Source organism: Petaurus breviceps, unplaced genomic scaffold (assembly GCF_028583685.1).
Source record: "Petaurus breviceps papuanus isolate PSGF00001 unplaced genomic scaffold, PetGlider_PUasm1.0 225, whole genome shotgun sequence".
Lineage (NCBI taxonomy): Eukaryota > Metazoa > Chordata > Mammalia > Diprotodontia > Petauridae > Petaurus > Petaurus breviceps.
Genome location: NW_027185889.1, coordinates 21,073,212 through 21,098,893, shown reverse-complemented (window position 1 = coordinate 21,098,893; position 25,682 = coordinate 21,073,212). Strand labels below are relative to the sequence as shown.

The 25,682-nt window shown below is 38.6% G+C and overlaps 1 protein-coding gene across 1 annotated transcript in view; it reads left to right on the top strand.

The window, feature by feature from the left end:
• The window catches only part of BLTP3B (bridge-like lipid transfer protein family member 3B), a 76,693-nt gene that overhangs the window by 43,296 nt on the left and 7,715 nt on the right, over nucleotides 1-25,682 (top strand). Inside the window, exons 8-19 of the mRNA XM_069095214.1 lie at nucleotides 236-416; nucleotides 1,655-1,738; nucleotides 4,157-4,339; nucleotides 4,764-4,882; nucleotides 7,300-7,441; nucleotides 13,537-13,730; nucleotides 16,044-17,533; nucleotides 18,372-18,538; nucleotides 20,250-20,392; nucleotides 21,496-21,646; nucleotides 24,743-24,999; nucleotides 25,470-25,578. Of these exons, the coding sequence (XP_068951315.1) occupies nucleotides 236-416; nucleotides 1,655-1,738; nucleotides 4,157-4,339; nucleotides 4,764-4,882; nucleotides 7,300-7,441; nucleotides 13,537-13,730; nucleotides 16,044-17,533; nucleotides 18,372-18,538; nucleotides 20,250-20,392; nucleotides 21,496-21,646; nucleotides 24,743-24,999; nucleotides 25,470-25,578 (3,220 nt within the window). The remainder of the gene's footprint in view (nucleotides 1-235; nucleotides 417-1,654; nucleotides 1,739-4,156; nucleotides 4,340-4,763; nucleotides 4,883-7,299; nucleotides 7,442-13,536; nucleotides 13,731-16,043; nucleotides 17,534-18,371; nucleotides 18,539-20,249; nucleotides 20,393-21,495; nucleotides 21,647-24,742; nucleotides 25,000-25,469; nucleotides 25,579-25,682) is intronic.

The window sequence follows — 25,682 nt, the reverse complement described above, 5'->3', positions numbered from 1 at the left end:
TACATACCCTGATTTTCAGTAACTTGACTACTGCAGATATTCAAGTTTCCTGGTAAATGAAGTAAACACTAATTTCTGTACTTTGATTCTTCACTTGATCTATGATCTCATCAATGTGGGTTTTCCCTTTCCTATGAAGTTATCCTTTTTCACCTTGTGCAATCCCTGTTCACATGGTCCCAGAAATCCATTGTAGAGAATTAGTAGTCATGATGGTGGGTTCTTATCTTTTCAGAGCTCTGCTCCGGCTCCAAGTTCTCAGCAGGTGAAGACACCTCAAACATCAACTGTGCCTGACCTCAATGATACCATTGCTAAACGCTTCAGTGATTTTGATGTTAAAGAAACCTCCCATCACTTAGTAATTTCTCACCTAGATCTGCACATATGTGATGACATTCATGCTAAAGAAAAAGGTAATAAAACCTACATGTTGGAGTCCATTTTAGATAATTCTCTAATGGAGTACAGAAATAGATCGGCTCTTACTCTCCATCCCATTTTAGGAGAGCTCTGGTGGCAGTGATGATGCAGATGGTTTTGTTTATTAGGTCTACCTTTAGCTGTTAGGTAAAAAGATTGGTGAATGAGCCTGTGATTGAGATGCTGCCACTTGGAGGTTTAAAGGCAATGTGAAGCCCTATCCCTACAATCTGTGTTTTATGCTACTTTGGGCTTGTCTTTGTAAAGAAATTTAGTCTCTGGTACATTCTTAACGATGTCCACATGGATTATTCACAGATGTCTAAACAAATTCCTACCTCCCATTTGGGTTTTAGGCTTCCTCTGCTTTATCTTACCCACACAGCCCAGTATTTGTCAGGTAGCCTCCTTGAAGAGCCTACTATTCCCCTATTTATACTAAGCTTCAGAGATCCTGGGCAGCTCTTTAACAGTTAGGCTTGTGTCAATCAAAGACCCAAAACAAGCTTCCCAATTGCCAGTGTTCTCTAGTGGCCTACCTACTGTAGAAAAGAATTCCCTCCACTACACTGTCTACACAAAATAGACTGTCTGGGCTAGCCAGCCTGTTGGTTAGAACATGGTGTTTAACATTATGGGATCACCCTTGGGCCAGTTAGCTTTGGATGACAGTGCTTCTTTTCTACTTGCCCTTATGACTTCCCTCGATCTAGCTAATTCTTTTCTCAACACTGGTTATTTTGGTTTGTCAATGTTGTTCAGATAATTGTGTTGTCTTTTCTATTATTTTATTTAAAATAGACTTATTTGCGTTTTTTGAATTTTTAGCCTGAAATTTGTTTTGTTTCTATATTATATACTTAAGTGTAATTTTCTTAAATGAAGATTATTAGTCATATTTTGCAGCAGCTAGGTCACACAGTGAATAGAGTATCAGGCCTGGAGTCAGAAAGACTCATCTTCCTGAGTCCAAATCCAGCCTCAGATACCACCTGTGTGATATTGGGTAAGTCACTTAGCCCTGTTTGCCTCAGTTTCCTCACCTGTAAAATGAGCTGGAGAAGGAAATGGCAAACTACTCCAATATCTTTGCTAAGAAAACCCTAAATGGGGTCATGAAGAATCGGACACGACTTAAAAAAGATAAAATTCATTATTAAATGCCTAGGCGTGCTATTTTCTAAATGACATATTAAGTCCATGTTACACTTCATTGTTTGTTCTTTTGCAGAGTCTAGTAGACGTATCACCGGAGGAGCCATGCAACTCTCTTTTAGTCATCTAACTGTAGATTATTATCCGTATCACAAAGCAGGTATGTAAAATAAAAAGCCCAGATGAGAGGCTACTGAGTTAGATTATGTCTAATAAGCTTGACATACTCTGAAAATCTCTTTCCTTAAAATAATGGAGCATTTTCTCTTACAAAGGATCCTAGATCCTATAGATCTACAAAACATGTTTTGGAGATGAGAATAGATCATTGAAGTATTAAGTTTTTAGAAAGCTTCTGCACCATGATTCTCATTGGAATTTTTTTCTCAGAAGTATATATTTTTTTCTGCCTCATTTTATATGGTGGTTGTTTTTCTTCTCCTTCGGTACTTCTAGCAAAATAATTGTTAACTTGTGGAAGACACTTATGGGATATTGAAGCTGGAATCTATGCAAATTAGAAATAGTTTGCCTTCTGTAATTAAAAATTTCCATTCAACTAAGATAATGTTAATTTAAAAGTAAATCAAATTGAATTAGCAGGCCTCAGGTAAGAGGTTTTGGTAACCTTTACAAAAATTATTCAAAATAGAAACATTTCGGAACATCAGAAGCCAAACTAAATGAATTTGATTTCATGTTGTTCTCTTCATTGAAGGGGAGCCTTTATTTCCCCACGTGGACAAGACAAAAGAAAATGTAACTTTTTTGTAGAAGATCTTTTAAGTAATGCATGTATGGTTTTTCTCTCCAAGAGATGTACTTTATGACAGCTATATTATTTAGACATGTCAGAATTTGACTCCCAGAATTTGGCAGTTTTATAAATAAAATTTCATTTTACCAAGTTGTGTTTTTTTTTAACATATTGTTGAAATATTTGATGTCACGTTAGAAAGATAAAGAGTCAGCATACCCCTTCCCTAGATTCCAGATTCTTAAGCTATTTGAAAACTGTTCATAGTGTAATAGGGTAAAACTGAGGGTAAATAACATGTTTCCATTTTCTTCACTCATTGAATTTTGATTTTGAAGCTTCTAAAGAAAGTTTTGATGTCCACTTATGTCATTGTTATTGATCTACTTCCTTATGCCCCCAAACAGTAAGACTATTTTTATTTTGAGAGTTTTCAGTATATTCCTCTTATCAGATATATTATCTACTTGGGGCATTTGTCTTGACCAGGATTTGGCTATTTTAACATTTCCCTGAAGGATTAGGATTAAGTGACCCACTGAGCAGAAATCCTCTTTGATAGAGGGCTTTCCCATGCTGGTGTTGAACTCACTGTCAGGACTTCTCTCCCAAATTATAGAACTGAGATTCTGGCCAATGAAAGGTGCCTCACATGGTTGACACCATCGAACAGCTCAGCTTGGCTTTGAGGATGAGTCATTTGACGGCTCATAGGATTTTGACAAAATCAAAAAGGTTTCTTGACAAAAAGCCCTGTCAGATAATTAGCTTCAAGCTGGTTGTGCCTGTGTGGGATCGGATTTGGCCCATTTTTAGATCTCTAAGAAACCAAAATAGGTAGCAGGTGAATTGAAAGAGAGTAGATTTTTTAAAAAAGTATCATTTGTTTTCACATCACCTACGTTTCCCAGTATAATGACAATAATAGCTAACGTAATGCTTACTATATGTCAGGCACTGAGCTAAGTGCTTTACAAATATTGTCTCATTTGATCATCACAACCACCTGGGAGGCAAAATGCTGTAATTATCCCCATTTTACAGATGAGGAAACTGAGGCAAGGAGCAGTTAAGTGATTTGCCCAGGATCAAATAGTTGGTAAGTGTCTGAGGCTTGAATTGAACCCAGACCTTCCTGACGGTAGGCCTGGTGCTCTATCCACTTTGTCACCTCACCTCCTCTAATATAGCTCTGCTCCCTCTCCATCCCAAAAAAACTCTCTCTTGTGACCAGGAATAAAAAGAGAAAAAGAGTTCAGCAAAACTAAGAACCAGGTAAACCAAGTCTGATATAATATACCCTGTCCCATGTCCATGGTGCTCCATCCCTCCCAGGAAAGGAAGGGGCCACATCCTTTTGATTCTTGTTTGGAGCTGAGCTTTGTCCCAGAAACTGGTTCCATTTGACGTGCTGTTATTGTTCTTTTCCATTTTGTTGTTATTTTGTGTGTGTGTGTGTATGTGTGTGTGTGTGTGTATACTGGTTCTACTTATTTCACTTTGTATCACTTAAAAGGTAGCAAATTAATTAGGAAATTAAAGCATCCTTGTGACTAAGAATAGGGCCTGAGCCTGAGATCCCATTGGTCCAGGGACCTCTTGGATGCAGAAACTCCTTCGACTCTTTCTCTGGAGATTTGCCCAGAACACTGAAGTTAAATAACTTACCTAGGACCAGCCAGCCAGAATGTCAGGTCTTGGAGACTTTGACACCACCTCCTTATCCACTACCATGTTGCCTCTCTATCTTTTGTAAAATCTTGCTTATTTAAAAACTTGAACCAGGGAGAAAAAATTAAATTTGTTTCTTGGTATTTGCAGGAGACAGCTGTAGTCACTGGATGTATTATAGTGATGCTACCAAGACCAAAAATGGATGGGCCAAAGAACTGTTAGACGAGTTCAGCTCCAATGTCGAAATGCTTAAACAGGCTGTGAAGGATCATAATGTTGATTCTCCTCCCAGATCCCCAACACATGCTCCCCCTCAGCATGTCCAAACAGGTGTGTTTCCTCTCATCACAGGGTTCCATTACCACACTGTCATATGTATAATCACACAGGCCTTTTCTCCATTCCCTCTACTTAATTTCTAAAGATCTGTACTCTAAAAATCTCAGATTAGAGACTAAGCCACGTAAAAAAAATGAGCTTAAAATCTCAGTAGGATTTTTCAGCACCTTTTGCAGTTCTGTGGAATCTTTTGAAGCAGGAGAGGTAAAGGTTGTAGTCATAGCCAAAAGTCTTGGAAGACATTATCTTGGGCATTTTTGTGTGTGCAGGCTTTTCGTTTAAAAGAGATAGGATCATTTAAACTATTAATGCTTTCTACTGCAGACTTCTAATAGTTCTATTAAGAATAAAGGGCCATGTTATTGACTATGAAAATCCTTTTGCAATACATCTAAAAAATTTTTGTTTCTTATAGGGAAAGAATCAGTGCCGAAAGGGATTTCTAGAACTCCTTCTGTATCATCTCAGCAATCAAAAGCTAAACTAATGTCCAGTTCTGTCGTTGTTAGACTTGCAGATTTCAATATATACCAAGTAAGTTCTATGTCCTTTCAATGTCACTTGTGAGAAATTTTAGTAGTTCTTACAAATGGCCCTGGGAAGCCAATGCTACCATTTTATTTAAAATGAAATGTTTCGGCTAGGTCTGCCTGACATGGATCAATTTAACGTAGGCTTAGGATCATTCTCTCTATCCATTTTGCCCCAAGCTGCTTATATATCACAGTTCTCTGAGATTGTGGTTGATCATTGCACTGAGTCCTTGAGTTTTTAAGGATTATTTTTTCCTGACAATTTTGTACTGGTATAAAGTGTTCCCTGGCTGCTTCTTCGCTTCACCCTTCTTCTATTCATGCAGATTTCCTAGGGTTCTCCTACACTGTATATCTCATTACATCCTTGTATCACAATTTGTTCAACTATTCATTCCCTGATGGAAGGTCATGATCTCTTATATTTCCATTTTTTTTTTTTGCCATAAGATAAAGGGCTGCTGTGAATACTTTTTGTCCATGGGTATCTTTTCCTTCATTTCTTTGATCTCTCTGGAGTATAGGGTTAGTTGTAACTTTGGGTCATTGGATACACAGTTTAGTGACTTTTGGGGTGTAGCTCCCAATTGCTTTCCTGAATGGCTGTGTCACTTCACTGTTTTCCCAACAGTGTGGTAATATACCTGTCTTTACATAGGCCCTTCTGGCAACTCCCATCTTCCTTTTCTTTTTTTTTTTTTTAATTATTTTTGACATCCTGATAGGTATGCAGTAGAACCTCAGTTGTTTTAATTTTCTTTTCTTCAATTACTAGTGATTTGGAGCATTTTATATGGTTATTGAAAGCTTAGATTTTCATTTTGTGTCTTGGATAATCAGACCTTTGTGGCAGAAGTTTGCTGCAAAGGTTTCCCCACCCCTTTGACTCTTTCTCTTCTAATTTTATCATTGTTGATTTTGTTCCTGTAAAAACCTTTCTCTTTTTTACAATGAAAATTTTCTGTTATATCTAGTGTGATCCTCTCTATTCCTTGTTAAGTAATGAACTCTTTTTTGTCCATAGTTGCTGAAGTTGCTTCCTTCCATGCTCCTTTTATTTGTTTACGATGTGATCTTTTATAGCAAGGTCATGATTCCATTTAGAGTATATCTTAGCATATATGGTGGGATATGTTGGTCTAAATCTTATTCTTGCCATCCTGCTTTCCAGCTTTTCTGGTGAATTTTTATTGTATAGTGAGTTTCTACCATCTTTGTTCAGGTCTTCAAGTTTAAAAAACATTTTGATACTTTGTTCTATTGCTTCTGTATGCTATATACCTAATTTGTTCCACTGCTTGATTTTTAAAATTTTGATTTTTGTTGCTCTGTATAGTTTGAGATCTGTTACTTTTAGACTCCCTTTTTTCCAACTTTTTTCATATTTGCCTTGAATTTCCTCTTACTTTCTTTTTTGTTGTTCATATGAAATGAACAAATGCCCCATGAAATGTTGTTTCTTGTTGCCTCTGTACACTCAATAAAACCAAGTTTATAATTTCTTTTCTTTTGCCTCTTCTAGAGAAAATTTGAGCTGTTTAATTGTAGCTTCCTTCTGCTTTTGTTTATAACAAAAAGGTCAACACTGATAAAATTCAGTAACTCTGGTAGCATTTCTTCTTGTTTGTTATTAGTTAAAGATTGTAATGTTTGGAGTATTAATGACCAAATTACACTTTATAGATGGCCTGAACATAATATGATTATTTCATCCTCTCTTCCTTTTATGACAGTTCTCTGTGGTCACTGCAGAAACAGGGAAGATTCACAAGATTAAGAGCCATTTTGTATTTCTCTTTTTTAGGTAAAATAGGGGGGAAAGCTTATGTGGCAGACTTTAGACATGGATTTTTTCTCTTTTACAAGTCTTTTGCTTACTCTTGATTTTCTACATATTATTCTCTTGGAATTTTTTGTATTTAATCTTCAGTGACTACATTTGTCAGATGATTTGGTGAGTGATCAGTGTTACCTTGTCATTTCAGCATCATCTGAAATGTTTTTCCAAAAGATTAAATTTAAAGTTAAATCATGATTCCTTTTGACACTTAGCCCTTGGGTTCTGAGACAAATAAAATTCTTCTTTAAAATCATGAATAGATGTTTTGAAAGTTGGCTGCAGCAAGATTTTTTTAATCAAACACTTTGTTGTTAAAGTGCTTTGAGTTTACAGATTCCATTTGAAAAGTATTTTATTATTATTATTTTGCCATTTGGAGGGCAGTTGGGGTTAAGTAACTTGCCCAAGGTTACACGGCTATTTTTTTTGTGTGGATGTTCAGTATCTGAGGCTGGAACCGAACTCGGGTCCTCCTGACTCCGGGGCCGGTGCTTTACTCACTGTGCCACCAAGTCGCCCCTAGTATTTTATTTATTTAACAAAATAATGACATTTAAGCATTTGGATTTTTTTTGCAGGTCTCTACGGCTGACCAGTATCGATCTTCCCCCAAAACTATGATTTCCTGCAATAAAAAATCCCTCTATCTTCCACAAGAAATGTCAGCTGTTTATATAGAATTCACAGAATACTACTATCCAGATGGCAAGGATTTTCCCAGTAAGATATATTTTCTTCTGTTTCATGACTTATTTGGCACATAATTATTAAGCTTCTGGTGATTATCTGATGAAAATGTAAAAATTTGAAGTTTCAGAATTGTATTTCCAGAATAAATTGAAAGCTTTAATTTCTCTTTTGTAAAATTCAACTTAATTTTAGCTACTAAAAAAATTAATAATTCAGGATGAATTATTGGAATTAGTAGAATGTAACAAATAACTAATTTTTTTTTTTTTGCCTTTTGGAGGGCAGTTGGGGTTAAATAACTTGCCCAAGGTTACATGGCTAGTTTTTTTGTATGGGTGTTAAGTGTCTGAGGCCGGAACCAAACTCGGGTCCTCCTGACTCTGGGGCCGGCGCTTTACTCACTGCGCCACCTAGCCGCCCCATAACTAATTTTTAGTGTTACTTTCAAACCAAATAACTGATTTATGGCTGCCAGATTTTTATAGTTGCTTCCTTCCATGCTCAAAAGCAACACATTTGAAATAGTGAATATTAAGACCTGATAATAAGCTGTTGTGGTTTTTTTTAAAGTCAAGTTTATTCTATTAAGGCAATTTTAAGATTCAGAGTTGAGCATTCATTGCATATATGACAAGCTAAATATTCTAGACGTGATGCTTTAAAGGATTTGCTCGTGTTTATTGGGGACATTCCCTCTCCCCCCCCCCCCTTCCTGTTGTAGTAGACACTTTTAAAATGAAGACTTGTGAAAAACAGTTTATGGAAAACTATTTCTATATTCTCCTCATCAGTCAAAGAATCAAGCCAGATAAGAAGGCTGCAATAAGAAGTGGGGGGTGGGGGGAAGTGTTCTCATCAATGATGTCAGTGATGGCATCTGCCAGGGTCTTCTTAATGATGTGAGGATGAATGTTGACCTAGCTCTCCTTCTAAATCCCTGCACTTAACTTTACTCAGAGTTATAGGGGGTGTGCTCAGGTGTATTCAGGATGGGTAGGTGGTGAAGTGGTTAGAGCAATTGACTTGAGTCAGGAAGACCTAAGATCAGCTCCTGCCTCAGGCACTGGCCAGTTATGTAGTCTCTCCAGGGCTCAGTGTCTTCATCTAAAAAATGGGGATAATAATAATAGGATCAAATGAGATGACTTACATGGAGCACTTTGGCAACCATAAAGTGCTCTATAAATCCTAGCTATTATTATGGACAAAAATGCTTCTTATTTTAGTTTATTAATGATCTTTTGCTGTATAGATCTAGTTAGAACAAATGCCAGACCTGGAGTGAGGAAGACTCATCTTCCTGAATTCAAATCCAGCTTCAGAAACTTACTAGCATGTGACCCTGGGCAAGTCACTTAACCCTGTTTGCCTCAGTTTCCTTATCTGTAAAAAGCTGGAAAAGGAAATGGCAAAAACACAGCAGTATCTTTGCCAAGAAAACACTAAATGGGGCATGATAAGTTGGATCTACTGAACAATAACAATTAAAAAATATACTGGGAGGCATGTGAACTTGGATAAATTGAAGCAACACAGGAATTTACTTTAGGTAGTTATCCATTCCCAGCTCTTGATAGCTAGATCCATGCTTCCCCCACCTCCTCTCCCCCAGCTCAAGCCTATTGTAATCTAGCTCCTCATTGCCTTAATCACCTTACATCTGTGTACTGTACAAACCTGTCCAGGAGTTTTTATGGACATTTCATTTGATCTTCACTATAACCTTTAAAAGTAGGTAGGAAAAAGAACTATTATCTTCATTTGACAAACAAGGAAATAGAACTAGGGATTATGATTATATGCCTTCCCAAGATTACCTAGCTGGTTATTTAAAGAGCTGGAACTAGAACTCTTATCTCCTTGCTTGTTCTTGGCTCTCTTACCACTAATTCTATAAATGAATATACAAGTAATTCACATCTCTTTTCATTTACCCCACTTTCTGTTTAAAAAGTCCTAAGCTTTGTGTCTGATGATTCCAATCAACTAAAACCATTTTTCTGTTAAATTCAGCATTCAATTCAATAAACATTTATTAAGTACATAGCATACTCAAGACCCTGTGGTAGGCAGTGAGGCTACAAAGATGAAAAAATGGGATTATGACCTCGTTGAAGGTAAGAGCCCTTTAGGAGGTGGGAATGAAGTGTCTTCATACATAACTTTTAAGAAAGAATAGATGATGATTGAATACATAGGAAATATGACAGTGATCCCAGAGGTTCAGTAAGGGAGACAGGGAGAGAGAGCGAGTGGGAGAGAGGGATGGGGGGAGATTGAGATGGGGGGGAGTAGAGAGAAAGAGAGATATAGGGAGGGGCGTGGGGGAAAGATGGAAGGAGAGATAGAGGGGGAGAGAGAAAGAGATGGGGAGGTAGGGAGAGAGGAGGTGGGGGAATTGGGTATAGAGGTGAGAATGAAAGCCATGGGTGTGAATGAGGTGGCCAAAGAAGAGTATAGAAAGGATTGAGGACTGAGGGCAGAGGAAACAGAGAAATCAGCAAAGGACACCAACAAAGACAGATAAGAGAGCAATGACCAATGTAGCTTTTTACTGATGTTGTGGTTTAGTGTTTGTGCTCATCCAAGTGGCCTTCAAAGAACACATATGTGACTTTTACATTCACTTCAAAGATAGTGTAGAAGTAAACCATTCTTCAGTATGAAAATCTTTGGGATTTTGTGCACTTTGAAGTGGACCTACCTAGACTTTTATTTTGGGAAACTTCTCAGAAAACACTCCTTAAAATACTGTTCCTTCCCTGTAAATAGTTTTATTTTCTAAATGTCATTTTTAACTAGTTAGCACGTGTCTGTGTGCCTCACAATATGGTCCCGTTCTTCAAAGAATTTACGCTCTGGTTGTACAGAGAAGACAGAGCTTAGACCACATTAATCAATGAACAGATGCAGTAACACTGCATCTGACACTTGTCATGGCCTGGTCATATGCAGCGCAGTGTAATATAAAGATAAAGAAGACCCTGGAGAGGTACCTACAAGGAGGTTCCAGTATAATAGGTGATAATAAGAGAGGAGGACCTTCAAGATAATAAGAATTATGTTTGATTAGTAGATGGAAAGGTTGTGAGTGTAGTTCTGGGAGAAGTCGTCTCCTGTGGGGCATCAGGGAAGGCTTATGAAGGAACAGTACTTGAGCTGAACCCTAAAAGATGTTTGAACAGGAGGAAATGGAGGTAAGTGTTCTAGGCATAGGAGGTATCACGAGGGAAGGGGCAGGGAATGGCGATGATCTTATGGAGCTGTAATACAGAAGGCATAGTAGGGACTTAATGTTAGATAAAGCTGAAAAGATAAATGGGAGTCAGATTAGGGAGGGCCTTGAATACCCATACTCATTTGCATCCAAAAGATGTACATCGAAGAGCTTTTGAAATTTGCTGAGCAAGATAGTGTTGAAATTCTAGTGGTACTTTAAGAAGATGACACTAGTAATGGTCTGTACAGTAGAATGGAGTAGAAACCTAAGAATGGAGACTAGTGAAGAGGGTATTGTAGTTGTCCTGGCAAGAGGTGAGGAGTGCTCAAAATGGGGGATCCACTGGGAATGGAAAGAAGGGAATGGGTGCTGGAGAAAGGCAAATGAGATTTCCTTCAAAGGTGACGGTCATTCATTAATGTTAACCTCTAAATTAATTTGGAGAGGGCAAGTTCAGCTGAGAAATGTCATCATAAACTAAATCAGAAATGGTTGAAAAGTGAGGGAGAGGAAATGAAGTAGAGGCAATCAGTATAGATTGATGGAGAAAGGGAAGAATGATCTAAGATGATAGTTTGAGGGGAGGGCAGGGTCTAGTGACAGATTTTTGAGGATAATTTCCTAGCTAGTGATTAGTGATTTGGGAGTACAGCCCAAGTCTCGAAACAAGCTGAGTCCAAAATAATAGTATATTATTAGGTGCTGAATTTTGTGGTATATTAAAGTCATATAGGGTTTCCTTGAGGGCTGAAGTAGTCAAGAGTTTTCACTGAAAAGATGGTCCTTGAACTGGCTTTATCAAAGGGTACGGGGTGACTAGAATGGGAGAAGCTGAGAGAATGATGTGGAGATGGAGGTGAGAATGAGCATGGCGTGTTCATGGGGCGTTGAAGAGACCAGCCTAATCAGGAAGGTGATTGAAAAGTTTGGCACTAACGTGGCACAGTGGAACTGTGGGCTCATTCTGCCATTTAATCACCTTGTGACCTTAGTTACTTACAGTGCTTCTTAAACCTTTTCCACTTGGGATCCCTTTCAGCACTTCTTAAACTCTGGGTTGAGACCTCATTTGGGGTCCCAACCCACAGTTTAAGAAGAACATTAACAAATAACTGACTGATTGACTAATCCCTTTGAATTTTTGTTTCCTCATCTGTAAAATGTGATTATGTCTGTCCTCTCTACTTCATGGATTAATTGTGAGGGTCAGATGAGATCATATGTTCAAGTTAATGGTAAGACACTATGGGAATGTTGGGTGGAGGCGGTATTATGGGGGCTGAGAAACTTAGGCATCAGAGGAGAAGGATGAAATGAGAAATCAGTGCTGAAAGAAGACTGATCTGATGATGCAGACTTACTAGGCGCAGTTAATTAGCAGGTATGTTGGATGAATTAAGGTAGGAGAGATTGAGAGTAAGGAGGCCAGCCTGGTGCATGATCCAGGCACGTGGTTAAAAATGTAATCGGGATCTGGGCTAGGATGATGTCAGTGGGTAAACCTTCGAGTTTGCTTAAAAATACCTCGTGCTAAATTAGAACTTTCTCTTCAGTTTGGGTAACAATGTTTGTCATGTTAACAATTAAGTGAAACCAAGGGGTATTGTTTAAGGCATTCATTAAGCTATTTTCATTGAGAAGCAGTGTTCAGAAATGTACAAAAACCTTCAGAAAATTAGGATCCTCTTTAAGATGAAAACTCTTTGCCCCTAAAACCATTCTGCTCCTTTTGGTTTAATGCAGCATAAACTCCATTATATTCCACTGTCTTTTCTGATGCATATTTATATTTGCTGAAAACAAGGGTCACATTCGTGTTGATTTTCTATTGTATGTAGATTTTCTGTCCCTTTGCCATTGAACAAAAAACCTCCATTCTTTATGTCACCATCTCAGAGAACCACCGTGTTAGGGCATATTCTACAGGGAGTCATTTTTCTTGTGTGCTGCCAGTCCTGGAGTTGTTTAACTCTAGTGAGCATCATTTATGCCAGCCATGTGGAGATCAGAGTAGGATCCTTAAAAGTCTTCGGGACAGTGCACAAGGTTGATTTACAAGGATTTCCAGGCATATTCATTCTTTATGAAGTAGAAGCAAAGAGAAGTGCCGAGCATGGTAGAGATGAGCACGTGATTCATGTTTCACTCATTTGAAGTGGGCATAGAAACATTATTTGAGAAACTCTATGAAGAATCATACGTGATGTGGATGCATCCCTTAGGAATTCTTTCTCACATCCATTCTTGGCTCTGTTATTTGGAGTGGGTGGGTAAGATTCATCTATTGAGCATTCTTCCAAGGAAGGAGAGACAGAGAGATGGAGAGGTTGAGTTGAAGGCAGAAGACCAGAGTTCAGTCCCACCTTTGACACATAATAGTGGCTCTGTGACTGTGGAAAAGTCACTTTACCTCTTGGTGCCATAGGCAACTCTGATGCAGAGTTGCAAGGAAAGGACTAGCCTGCTTTGGTAGAGGGAGTTTCCTCAACTGGGAGTCCTTTATTACAGGGGAAGCCACAGTTCCATTCCCCATTTCTATAGGGGAAGGTTGAGAGTAGCTTCCAGAGTATTTGCTGATAGATGATAAGCAGAGATGCTTTTAGAGTTTGCTGTCCTTGGCTGTTGCTGATAGTAATAACTAACATTTGTATAGCACTTTCAGTTTGCTTGTTATAGAGGAAACTGATGGTGAAGATCAGGGTTAAATGACTTTCCCAAGGTCACATAGCTAGTCAGTGTGTGGAGCTGCATTGGAACTGAAGGCTTACTGACTCCAAGCCTAGTGCTCTGTCCACTGTGCCACCTCACTTCCAACCCCAGTGCTTTTGTTTTCTGTTTTCAGTGAAAATTATTTATGCTTTAGAGCTATAAGTTTCACATTCGTGTTTATTTTTCTTCTGCCCAGTTCCATGTCCCAACCTTTATGTACAACTGAATGCACTACAGTTTACTCTGGATGAGAGAAGTCTTCTCTGGTTAAATCAGTTTGTGTTGGATTTAAAACAAAGTCTCAATCAGTTCATGGCCATGTACAAGTTGAATGACAATTCAAAGTCTGATGAACACGTTGATATTCGAGTTGATGGATTAATGCTTAAGGTACTGTATGACCTCCGGTGAGAAGCCTGCAGGTATCCCTCTTGAAATGTGGTTCCCAGAACAACAGAGAAGGTCCGATGAGGGCCAGGCCCAGTCTCCTTCACCTTCCTTGTTTGGGGGTTAGTGGAAACAGTGATACGTCTGGGGAACATGGAGATGCGAATCTGACTTGTTTAGCTCCTAATTCAGTGCCTTTGCAGCCTTTTGTGACATAAACTCTGGAGGCTTCTGTTTCATCTTCTGTAGAGTCAGAGAGAGACCGAGTTCTAGGCCTCTGAGGCCTTTTCCAACTCTAAAATCCCATGATCCTATAATAAAGTTACTTCAACATTACAAGCAGGAAGAGGTTCCACGTTTAGCATTATGATTTCCAGAATTTCAGTTGCCTTTAATGGTATAAATTTTCTCAACTGTGATGCTGATTTTCATTTAGCAACTTTATTTTTAACCTTTAAATTTTCATTCATCATAAAATAAAATTGATTATTCATTTTGTAGTTGCCTCAGTCCTTTTATTTCATTTTCCAACTTCCTTTTCCTCATTTGACTGTTCTTCCACTCAGAGGTGAGCAAGAAAGATGTGAAACTATAATTAGTTTTACTGCTCACTAAATCTGATTTAAATGTTCTGGCTGGAGATGAGCTCTTAAGTTGAAGTTTTAAAATTAGCTCAAGGTTTTTTTCCTTCATGTCCCAACTTTTATGAAGAAATTTTAAAAATATATGTGTATATTATACATACATGTATGTGCATGTATGCATACATATAGACATGTATGGGTATATACACATGCATACATGTATACATACATATATGTATGAAACTAAATGTTCAGATGATAAGATTTGGCAATCTATCCCCTTGAATATCATAATATTTGGACTAGTGTTAAAATGTCAACAGTAGACACATTCCAGAGAGAAGCCTGAAAGGAATGGTGCCATGTAGTGAAGAGTGAGGAGATGTGGACTTCACAAAAATCCCTGTTTCTCTCATGTCAGAGAGGATCAGTATCTTACATTTTGAATCTAGAAGAAACCTTAGAGATCATAGGCCTAGTCATGGAGAGAAATAGGGTTTTCAGGATCATCTAATCCAACCTCCTTCTTTTATGGCTGATGAAACTAGGATTTGAATGACTTTTCTCTCCTGAGGATTGCTGATAGCTATACTTGCTCTCCTGCTGGCAGTCGATCCTTTGCTCATCTGAGTCTATCACGCTGCCTTCCTCCAGTACACAATCAGTAAATTAAAGATTATTATCCCAGGGATTAAGACTTTTGAACTTCTCATAAAGAAAATTCCATATAAATGTTCAGTATTTAAAAGTTTTCAAAATGTTGTTTAAGATACTGAATTCAATCTTGGCTTCATAGGATTTAAAGTTATAAGAGAACTTTGAGATTATATGTAATATAATATGACATAAGAGCATTATATAATATGTATATGCACACTTGTGAGAAAGAGAAAAGGAGAGTCTAGGTAACCCCCTCATTTTACAGATGAGTAATCTGAGGCCTACGGGGCTAATAAAAATCCATTCCAGGTCCTTTGTATTATTGTATTCTCATCTATTAAGGTTTTAGTGTATGAGCATTTACAAAAAGGTAAATGTTAAAAGAAATCAGTTTCTCGAGTTGATTTACATTTTCTCCTTTCAGTTTCCTAAGTCTTTTATAGAGGACCTACCTAAAATTTGGGTCAGAGAATTTAAAAATCTGAATAAATACACATCCTAAGGAGGTTCCCAGCACCTGAGATTTTTTTTCATATTTTATTTTTTCATTCTGTCACATATCATCTGTGGGGAAAAAGTATGGAACACTGTACAATTCCAGAAATTTATAAGAAAATGTTCTTTGCATTGTATAATATATATGACCATAACAGCAATAGCTAGTATTTGTAATGTGTTTATGGTTTGCAAAATGTTAACTTATCCACAAACAACCCTGCAAGAAAGATGCTATTATTATCCTCATTTTACAAATGAGGAAACAAGCAGACAGAGGTAAGGTGACTTGCCCAGGGTCACACAAGTGGGAAAGACCTGAGGTAGGATTTGAACTCTGGTCTTCCTGACTCCAGACCCATTGCTCTGTGTACTGTGGCACCATCTAGCTGTCTCTCACATAAGCAATGTGACCAAATTAACATTTTATGTTCAAATAGTAAAACATTTAACTGATTTTTGAGTGTGAAACTTTTAGGAAAATCCCTTTTGAGATAAGTCTTGGCTTTGATAAATGAGAATAAATTTAGGTACTTATAGCTTTGACTATATAAAATGTTTTTTTTTTCCCTTCTAGCTTGTCATTCCTTCTGAAAAGAAATCAGAATGCCATCAAGATCAACCACGTGCAGTTTCTGTTCAGAGTTCTGAAGTGATTGCCACAAATACAAGGCATTCTCCAAACTGCAGGCATTCTGACTTAGAAGCTTTGTTCCAAGACTTCAAAGACTGCAGTTTTTTTAGTAAAACATATACCAGCTTTCCCAAATCTTGTGATAATTTTGATCTCCTACATCCAATCTTCCAGAGACATGCTCATGAGCAAGACACCAAGATGCATGACGTTTATAAGGGCTATGTTACTCCCAAGTTAAATAAATACACTCTAAAGACATCAGCGGCCACCGACGTCTGGGCTGTGCACTTTTCCCAGTTCTGGATAGACTACGAGGGAATGAGAAGTGGGAAGGGACGGCCAGTGAACTTTGTCGACTCCTTTCCCCTTTCCCTCTGGATTTGCCAGCCCACCCGATTTGCAGAGTCCCAAAAAGAGTTCCAGTCTTGTAATCCAACACTGTTAAACGTTTCAAAAAGTGACTCTAGTGATCTGGCCAGTCGCCTAAAGCGCAAAAAGCTCCTCAAGGAGTACTACAGCACTGAGTCCGCACCTGTGACAGATGGTGCTCAGAGCATGCCGCTGTCTGAAGCTCACCCAGCTTCTCTTCCTGCCACGGCTTCCCCAAGTGCCGACCTTCACATGTTGGTTCACATTCAGAAACATGTCAGTATGCAGATCAATCACTACCAGTATCTATTCCTGCTTTTCCTCCATGAGTCGCTTATTCTGCTTTCCGAGAACTTGAGGAAAGACGTGGAAGCAGTGACAGGCAAACCTGCCACAGAAGCATCCATTTGTGTGGGCATTTTACTGAAAAGTGCGGAAGTTGCTCTGCTGCTCCACCCGTTAGATCAAGCCCATTCATTTAAGTCTCCCCTCTCTGAAGGCCAGGGTCCAGTGGTCCCTGAAGATTCACCTGTGGACACTGGAGAAACTCTGAAGTCCAAAAGGAAATCTGTTTCTGGTGCAGTGGATCCCACGAGGAGTTCAGGTGTTAATTTAATGGCAGACAATAGGTCCATGAGTGTTGACCTTAGCCACGTCCCCTCCATGGATCCATGTCTTTTCAAATCAGCCAGCGATACAAATCTGCAGAAAGGAATGTCGTTTTTGGATTCATCAGATAAAAGCTTAGGGAAAATAACCGAAGATGAAAGTCCTGGGCTAGTTTGCAGAAGTGGGACAGAAGAAGTTTTTATGGAAATAAGGGACAAAAGCAGCTCATCTTCCACAGATTCACCTCATGTCTCAGATGACAAAGAAGATTCTAGAACATTGTTAATTGATAAAGATGATGAACAAAATATATTTCCAAATAGTTTAATGCACAAAGCAAATGGAACCACTGACTCTTTGATCCCAGAAACTGCTTTACTCTCTCAGGAACAAGAGATAAATAAAGATCAGGCATCCACACTTAGAATGTTTACATCACAATCCTCTTTAAGGTAATTATTCACTGTTGAGTTGATTTTTTTTTTTAAACATCAAGGAAAATATTTTCCGTATATAAATCTGTCATTACAATAGATGATCAGTTAGTACTTGGATACTACATACTAAAAGTAAATCTACAAATATGAAGTTGCGTAGTGAACTCTTTCAGTATATAATTGTTAATACCAAAATGAAAATTGATTCTGAAAAGTGAAAGTTTGTAAATGAAAATCAGAAATGGCATTGCAAAGATAGTTTTTGAATATTGGCATAAAAGGGTATCTGATTTTTTTTTTGATACTTTTTTTGGGGAAAAATATGTCAGAAGAATTTCCACCACTAAGGCAAGGAATAAGCATTTTAAAAATGTAGTGTTTGGGGCGGCTAGGTGGCTCAGTGAATAGAACACTGGCCCTGGAGTCAGGAGGACCTGAGTTCAAATCCAGGCTTAGACACTTAATTAACACTTGGGCAAGTCACTTAACCCCAATTGCCCTGCCTTCTCCACTCAAAAAAAAAAAAAGCAAAAAAAAATGTAGTATTCATTTTAGTTTGCTTTTTTTCAATTAACAAGCATGTATTTTCTCTTTTTTTCACTTCCTCTTCTTCCCCACACCTCACTGAAATATTTGCATTTTAGCTTAGTGGATTCCTGGATTATGACTAAAATGTTTGTTATGAATGTTTTTGAGATATTTTTGAATGTTTATTTTTTCTTAAAATAGCTCATTTTTAATGCCTTAGGGGGTAGTATATATGATTTTATTTTATTTAGTTGGAAGAAAATAATTCTATAATTGAATTACCTTTCTCATACCAATTCCCTAATATTTTTACATGTTTAAAAAGTGGAAAGCCTAAGGAACGCTGCCCGCCCCCTCCACCTGCATTCTCTGTTTCTTATAAGAACATGAAGAGAAGTCCATCCCAGGTCTCACTAGATGCCATTTCAATTGACAGCATGATGCTGGAAGAACAACTTTTAGAAAATGATAGCCATATATTTTTGGAAAAAGGTAAGACCACCTGCCTTAAGTGTTGGAGTGAGCCTTGTTTGTAGTGACTAAGTTCCTTTAAAGCACTTGGCAGCCATCCCTCTGTCACTTTTCCAGCCTGGGTTAAATTTTGTGGTTGTCCAAATTGTGAACACCTAAAACAATTCCACAGAGCTCATGGGTTACAATCTAGCACAAAGGAGAGACATGTTTAGACGTGGTAAAAGGGAGATTTAGAAAATTCAGTTACACATCATAGAGGAAATGTGATCATCTTTGTTACTGAAACTTAAAAATAGTATTTTCTACCTTTCGTACAGTTTAATGTTCCAGAGAATGGTGGTCTAAAGATAGAGTTTCATTTTCTAATTTTCACTGTAGAAAATACTATGTTAACATATAATTATTTTTTAAAAATATGATGGTGAATATAGTGAAAGTTCAGAGGCAGAAATAGAGGGGTAGCTGTTCAATTTTGGGTTTTGACCTCCCTGTGCCTCAGCTTTTATTCCGAATCTGTGATTTGGAAACAATCCTTTCCTGTTTTACTTCTTGGGGTTACTGTGAAGAGGAGAGAAAAGTTCTGTGATAATAACATTTGGCACAATGTGTGAAACATGATGGCTCAAGTGATGATGGAATGAATGAAAGAAAAAAGCATTTCTTATGCTCTTAACTATATCGCAAGCACTGTGGGGATATAAATACAAACGCAAGACAGCCTCTGTCCTTACAAAGTTTAGACTTTAGTGCAGAGACTGCACAGATGGCGAATTGATGCATAGGACGGGGTACTTTGGTCAGAAAAGTTACAGGGATGGGGAGTAGGGCCGCTAGGGAGTAGACTGATAGATTCCTTTTAGGAACAGTGGGAGAGTTGATTTGATTGTGATTCTAGAACTGGAGAGAGAGACAGAGAGAGAGAGAGAGTCAGTGTTAAGAAGAAGAAAGATTGGCCCCTGGTGAGATTGGAGCCTTAACAAAATATGCGCTAAGGGAGGTGCTCCTTAGTCAAGACGGTGGGATCCCAGGAGGGAAATTCCAGAAATGAAAGGGTTAAAACCTATCGGCCATGGACGTTAGTGAGAAGATGGACCAAGGGACTCTGAGTAATATGACCAGGCCATGTTGTGTAAACTCAAGGTGGTCTAGTACCCTGTGAAGCAGCAGCTAGAGACTGGAGGTGCTGGGCATTTAGGGCAATTGAATGGTGGGGGAGCAGTTGGTAGAGAAGCACTACCTTTGATTTGAGTTGAAAGACCACCAGGAATCATTGCAGAGTCTTTAAAAAGACAATAAAATGAAAAGTGTGCTCCAGGAGGAAGAGGATTCTTGTTCTTTTGGATAGGAGAGGTTGGAATGACAGGAAGGTGAAAGTGGTTTCTGGAATCAGGCATTTTGAGAGTAGTCAGAGCATTAGACCCATCAAAAATGGATGCCTTTTTCTGTACTTGGAAGTTTGGGAGCTCAGCGTCTTTTTGTGTAATGTTTTGGGCAAATACGAATGGAAGGAACTCTGACTCATTCTCTGTTCACTTACCAGTCTTTGATTGTATTTTATTTTTAGCATAAGAATACTTGGGATAACATTGAAGGTATGGAAAGTTAGGGTATTTTTATTGTCAGAGTATAGGTGTGATTTTTCCATTTTAATATAGCTGTTAGATAAATGTGATGTTGCATGTATGGAAAATGGACTTTATAAAATATTCGTTCAATTCTCTTATGCTAGGTATTGAAGATATCTCACAGATGAGTTACCAGAGTCCATTAGAAAATACCAGTGTTGGTGCAAAGATTCAGAATTGTGCAGAATCCTCTCCAGATGCTGTCAGTACAAATTCAGAGAGCGCTCAAGAAAATCATGAAGAGATGGTAATGGTTTGAGGAGATTCTTTGGAAGCGTATGCACTACCAACTCAACTTAGCACATTCATTCCCAGAAACTTGAGCCTTCTCCCTGGGCCAGCAGGGTCCTCGGGCTGTATAATCAATGAGGGATGCAGTGTGGCAGGGTGGTTCGTCTGCAGCCTCCCAGGCTTAGTGCTTGCTCCTGTTGGAATGAATTTCTTGCCCATCTACCTTGTGGTTCTTCCCTGGGGGTTGCAGTTAGAACCCTTTCTTCTTGTCTTTCTTTTTATTTTCTTGTCCTTTCTTCTCTGCTGCCTTGTTTTTATTTTCTTACATTTCCTTTAGCTGAGGCCAAATAGAATTTGAAAAAGGGCAGAGGTGGGGCGACTAGGTGGCAGAGTGGAAAGAACAACTGGTCCCTGGAGCCAGGAGGACTTGATTTCAAATCCACCTCAGACACTTACTAGCTGTATGAACCTGGGCAAGCCTCTTAACCCCGATTGCCTCCAAGAAAAAAAAGGGGAGAGGTAGGGAGTCTCTATATGGGAGGTTTACTATATTTGTAAATGAGGTGATAGTGGTTTGTGGAGAAAAGAATACATTGATCCAATTTTGGAACTCTCTTGATTAAGGACAAAGTTCTTTTGGCACATTTGAAGAATGTCACAAATCAGGTCCCAAAAGGAAGGAATCCCTCATGAAGCAAAGAAATATATTACTAAAAAAGTTAAAAACCAAAACCTCTGATCCTTGTGATCCCAGAATTCCTCTGTTTTTTTTTTTTCTGAGAATTAAGAATGAAAATATTACAGAACAGGGGCATCCAGGTGGTGTAGTGAATAGAGCACCGACCCTGGAGTCAGGAGGACCTGAGTTTAAATCTGGCCTCAAACACTTAACACAAAAACTAGCCGTGTGACCTTGGGCAAGTCACTTAACCCCAATTGCCCTCCAGAAAAAGAAAAAAAAAGAAAGAAAATATTACAGAACCACAATATGCCTCATATATATGCATTTTAAATGAATGAAATACTGTTTTCCTTTATGTTCCTATATGTATAGCTCTTCCAGACCAGGTTATTTTAAGTTTTGTCCTTTGTCCTAATTTTAATTGTATTTGTTAACAGATGTCAGTTGTGGTATTTAAAATCACTGGTGTTAATGGAGAAATTGACATCCGAGGAGAAGATACTGAAATATGCCTTCAGGTGAACCAAGTGTCTCCCAGCCAGCTGGGCAATGTGAGCATTCGACAATATCTTTGTAATCGCCCAGTAGGTAAGAGCATATGTGATATTTAGTTCTTTTCACAGGTGATAGCTTGAGAGAAATTGCATTGTTTGACTTGTACATCATGGCTCAGTAGAGTGTCTTTCTTTGACATAATTAGATTCAAGAAAAACTTTTCTATTAGTCTCATAGTAGAAGTAGTAATAGAATATTGACTTTCATTTCTAGTAAGACCAAAACATATTTAGTCAATCAGTTTAGATTGATTGCTACTTCTGTAGAGGCTGTAGACTGAGTTGGAGAATTTTTGTAGAATAAGTAAAGAAACATAACTTAATTACAGTTGATTCATTTCCTCTTATATGTGGTAGTCATATCTCACATATTCAGAACTCCACAGTCTTTTTTTCTATTTGGGCTTCACATCCTTTGGTTTGATGGGTCACTTCTTTGAGAGGAAAGCACTTCCCCCTCAGTTAAAAGGGGGAAAACTTAATGCTTAATATTGAGATTTGAATTCTCAATAGCTTGTAATACAAGCTTGTGTTTGCTGCCTGCTTGATCAAAGTGCCCGATGTATAGGCTATTGGAGAGGTGGGGGTGGAAAAATGCATGTTCCCTGCCCTTATGGGGCTTCTCTCTTTTATGCTGAACATGTTTAATTTGGAGAGCCGCAACTAACTCTCAGCTTGGTTTGAAGCTACAAAGGAAATGAAGCCTGTGAATATGAAGCTAGTTTATAATATGCCCTTTCCAGAGCTAACATAAGCTTAGATCTCATATAGTGCTTTGTTTGGCTCACGTGGAGAAAGTGCTCATTAGGTTGGAAGTCTAGAGACTGAAAATGACAATGTTCATTATTTTCTATTATCTTTTAAAAATGCACTGTTGCAATCTTTTTCTTTGCTGTATCTAGTACATTACATGTTGCACTAAATTCAGCCCTGCATGATATCAAATAAATATGTTCTCACCACTCATCCTGGGAAGTTCAGGTAAATGTGCCATTTGTCTGTAAGACAGCATCCAAGAGATGGAGAGCATCGAGGCTGCTGCCAGCTTTTCTTTTGCCTAAGCAGTGCAGATGAGAATGCTTTTGCTCCAAACCTCATGGAATTAGGGAAACCAAGCCCAAACTGGAGGGATCTACTGAAACAGGGAAATTACTGAGAGCCAAGTTAAGTGAGAGTTGAGAAGTGTGTTGTGGGAGTAAAACCAAAAAAGGGGGAATGTAGAAATCCAAAACCACCTCTCTCCTACTGCAGCCCATGTTGCAGTCATATCCAGGTGTGTCATTGACAGGTCCCCAGATTTTCTGAATCTGTAGGTAACATCATCTTCCCTGCCCAGGCCCATAAAAACTTTCTCTTTTGCTATAAATTATTTAAAGAAAAAATATTCCTGGATGCCTTGTGCATGAGTTATGTGGTGAGTGCTCACTGAGTTACTCCAGGGAGCAATAAGTCTGTATTCTCAGGTGATTCTTTCAGTGTAAAAATATAATTTGCAGTAAAGTAGTTTGCCAGTCTCCAAAAAACTGGATGAGCCTTATTGGCAACTCAAGGGTTTGAAACTCCAGTGTTCTTCAGTCCACCAGAGCAACAAAGTCTGGTGAAGTGTGAGTCACTGTGGCCCCCACTGAGGGAATTCAGCCACCAGAATGAACAGAAGTCCTTTATATGCTATGTTATGTGCTGCATCAGCTACATTGATGGTGTAGGCAGGTAAGAGATAAATATAAATACCTGTGGATGAATTGTAGCCAGGCTCCATCATACCTAACTTAAAGAAAAAAGGTTGTAATGATGGAAATGCTTTTTCTCTGTCTAAAAGTGAATTTTAGTTGCTAAAAGTATTTTTGACTGAAATTTCTGACTTCAAAGCCTGTGCTTGCTTAGGTACTAGTGCAAGCTGAATTAAATTATGGTGAAGCATTATATTTGATAAGAATTGATCTTACGTTGTTAGAGATAAGTAACTTGACATTTGCCTATGTCTTTGGTTCAGGAAGCATCATATATTTACTTTTCAAGCCTTTTCACATTGTTTAGTGTTTCTGTTTTAAAAAGACCCCTCCTTTCCTCTCCCCCAAAGAGGACTTAAAAAAAAAAAACCCAAACCCCAAACTCTACAATTTCTTTTCTTCAGTGTTACTCATTTATTGTTTTAGAAATTCAAGCAGCACTCATGTGAACTCAGGCTCAATTGCTTCCCGAATTGCCCAGTCTGCTTTTACTGTCCTCTGCTCTACCATTAGTTTGATTGCCAGGTTTTAGGGTATAGATAGAAGTACCTTAATTTCTCCTATTCCTCTTTATGAGTACTTGACACCTTTACTGGGAATTATGTGAAATTCCCCAAATTCCCATCTCTACTTTCGTTTCTTTTCTCCTGCTGAAAGAAAATACAGCAAAGCCCTCACTAGCATGGATTTAGTAGTGATGAGTTTCCCATTATTCTCCAGCAGTGTAGACAGTGACAGACAGGAAGTCTGTCAGTACAGTGCCTTGGCCGCTCACACCAGCATTGTCTGAGGTGGTTGTCTTCCCCTCGCTATCAGGCCAAAAGGGTCAGTCCAAAGGGTCCAGGAGGCTTCTGGGGACTCGTTAGAAGCTCATTTGTGAACTGACTTTGATTTTCCTATGGCCAACAGTAGATATTCTTATGACTGTCCACTGTGTGTCCCAAAGACATGCAAACTCATTCATGCACCTAAACGTTAGCAATAGTTTGTGGGATATTTTTCAGAGGTAACTTAGTTGAATTCATCTTTCATTACATTGTCTTATTAATGCATTCTGTTGTCTTTAAAGTAGAAATAATTCAGTGAAGTAATTGGGGTGGGTAAGGGTGGGAATTGTGATAGAAAGCTGCCTATGAAGCGTTGGATAAAGGGCTCTATGTGTATATGAGCAGTGTCTTGGTGTCTATGTCTACATAAATTGTACCTGAAAATAGCCCTTAGATTACTAAGTGGGAAAGGCAAAGAGGGAGCAAGGGAAGGAAGGAAAAGGGAAATACACGTTCTTTGTGCCTATAACTGATCAGAGTAAGCACAGCATTGAGTCTTTCATGGCAGAGAATTGGACATATTTTTGGACGTTGAAAAGCCATCTAACCTTCACCAGTATTTCCTTTCACTAGGTTCAGAGCGTAAAACTGTGTCTCCACCTGCCAAGGCCTCACCTGAGATCACACTCAGGTTTGAAAGTGGTCCTAGTGCTGTCATACACTCCTTGCTAGCTGCAAAAAATGGATTTCTGCAGTGCCACATAGAAAATTTCAGCACTGAGTTTTTAATCTCTTCTCTTATGAATATTCAACATTTTCTGGAAGATGAGACTGTTGGAACAGTTATGCCCATGAAGATACAAGTTTCCAATACAAAGATAAATTTGAAAGTATGTTGAACAAATTATTTTTCTCTTTTCGATGTTGTGGTCTAGAGTCAGGGGTACTGGGTTCCAATTGTCCTGCCTCTGCCCTCTACAAGTCCCTCAACCTTGAGATACCCCAGGCTGCTCTGAAGATTGAATCACCAAGTGCTTGGAGGTGACTTTGCCTTGGCAGAGGACGTTTCCTCACCACAGGTCCCTACATCAGGGAAATCCCTGGTCCAAACCCTTCCCCAAAGTTACAATAATTGTTGGAGAAATGTCTGTTTTTCTGACTTTGACTTTGGTTTTTCCTGGCTCTTTCTGATGAAGTCCTCAGGTGAATAGAATTTTAACTTCTTGGGAAGCAAAATGTAACATCATGAGTTACATCTCAGTTTCCTCATTTGAGGGAAATATTTATTAAAAGAGACTTATTTTATCGTTCCCTGAGCTAGTAGCAGCAGCAAGACGACTTTTCCTTTTCCTGTCCATAGGACGACAGCCCCCACAGTGACTCGGTAGCCTCTGGCCCCCCTCCTGTGGTGCTCCATATTCATCACCTGGTGGTCGAGAGGCAGGATGATGGCTCTTTTCATATCAGAGGTAGGTAGGAAAACCCAGGTGAGTAGGGAGCTGTGGGAAGGGCAAGTTGTACCAAGTGCGAGAGAGAGAGAGAGAGAGAGAGAGAGAGAGAGAGAGAGAGAGAG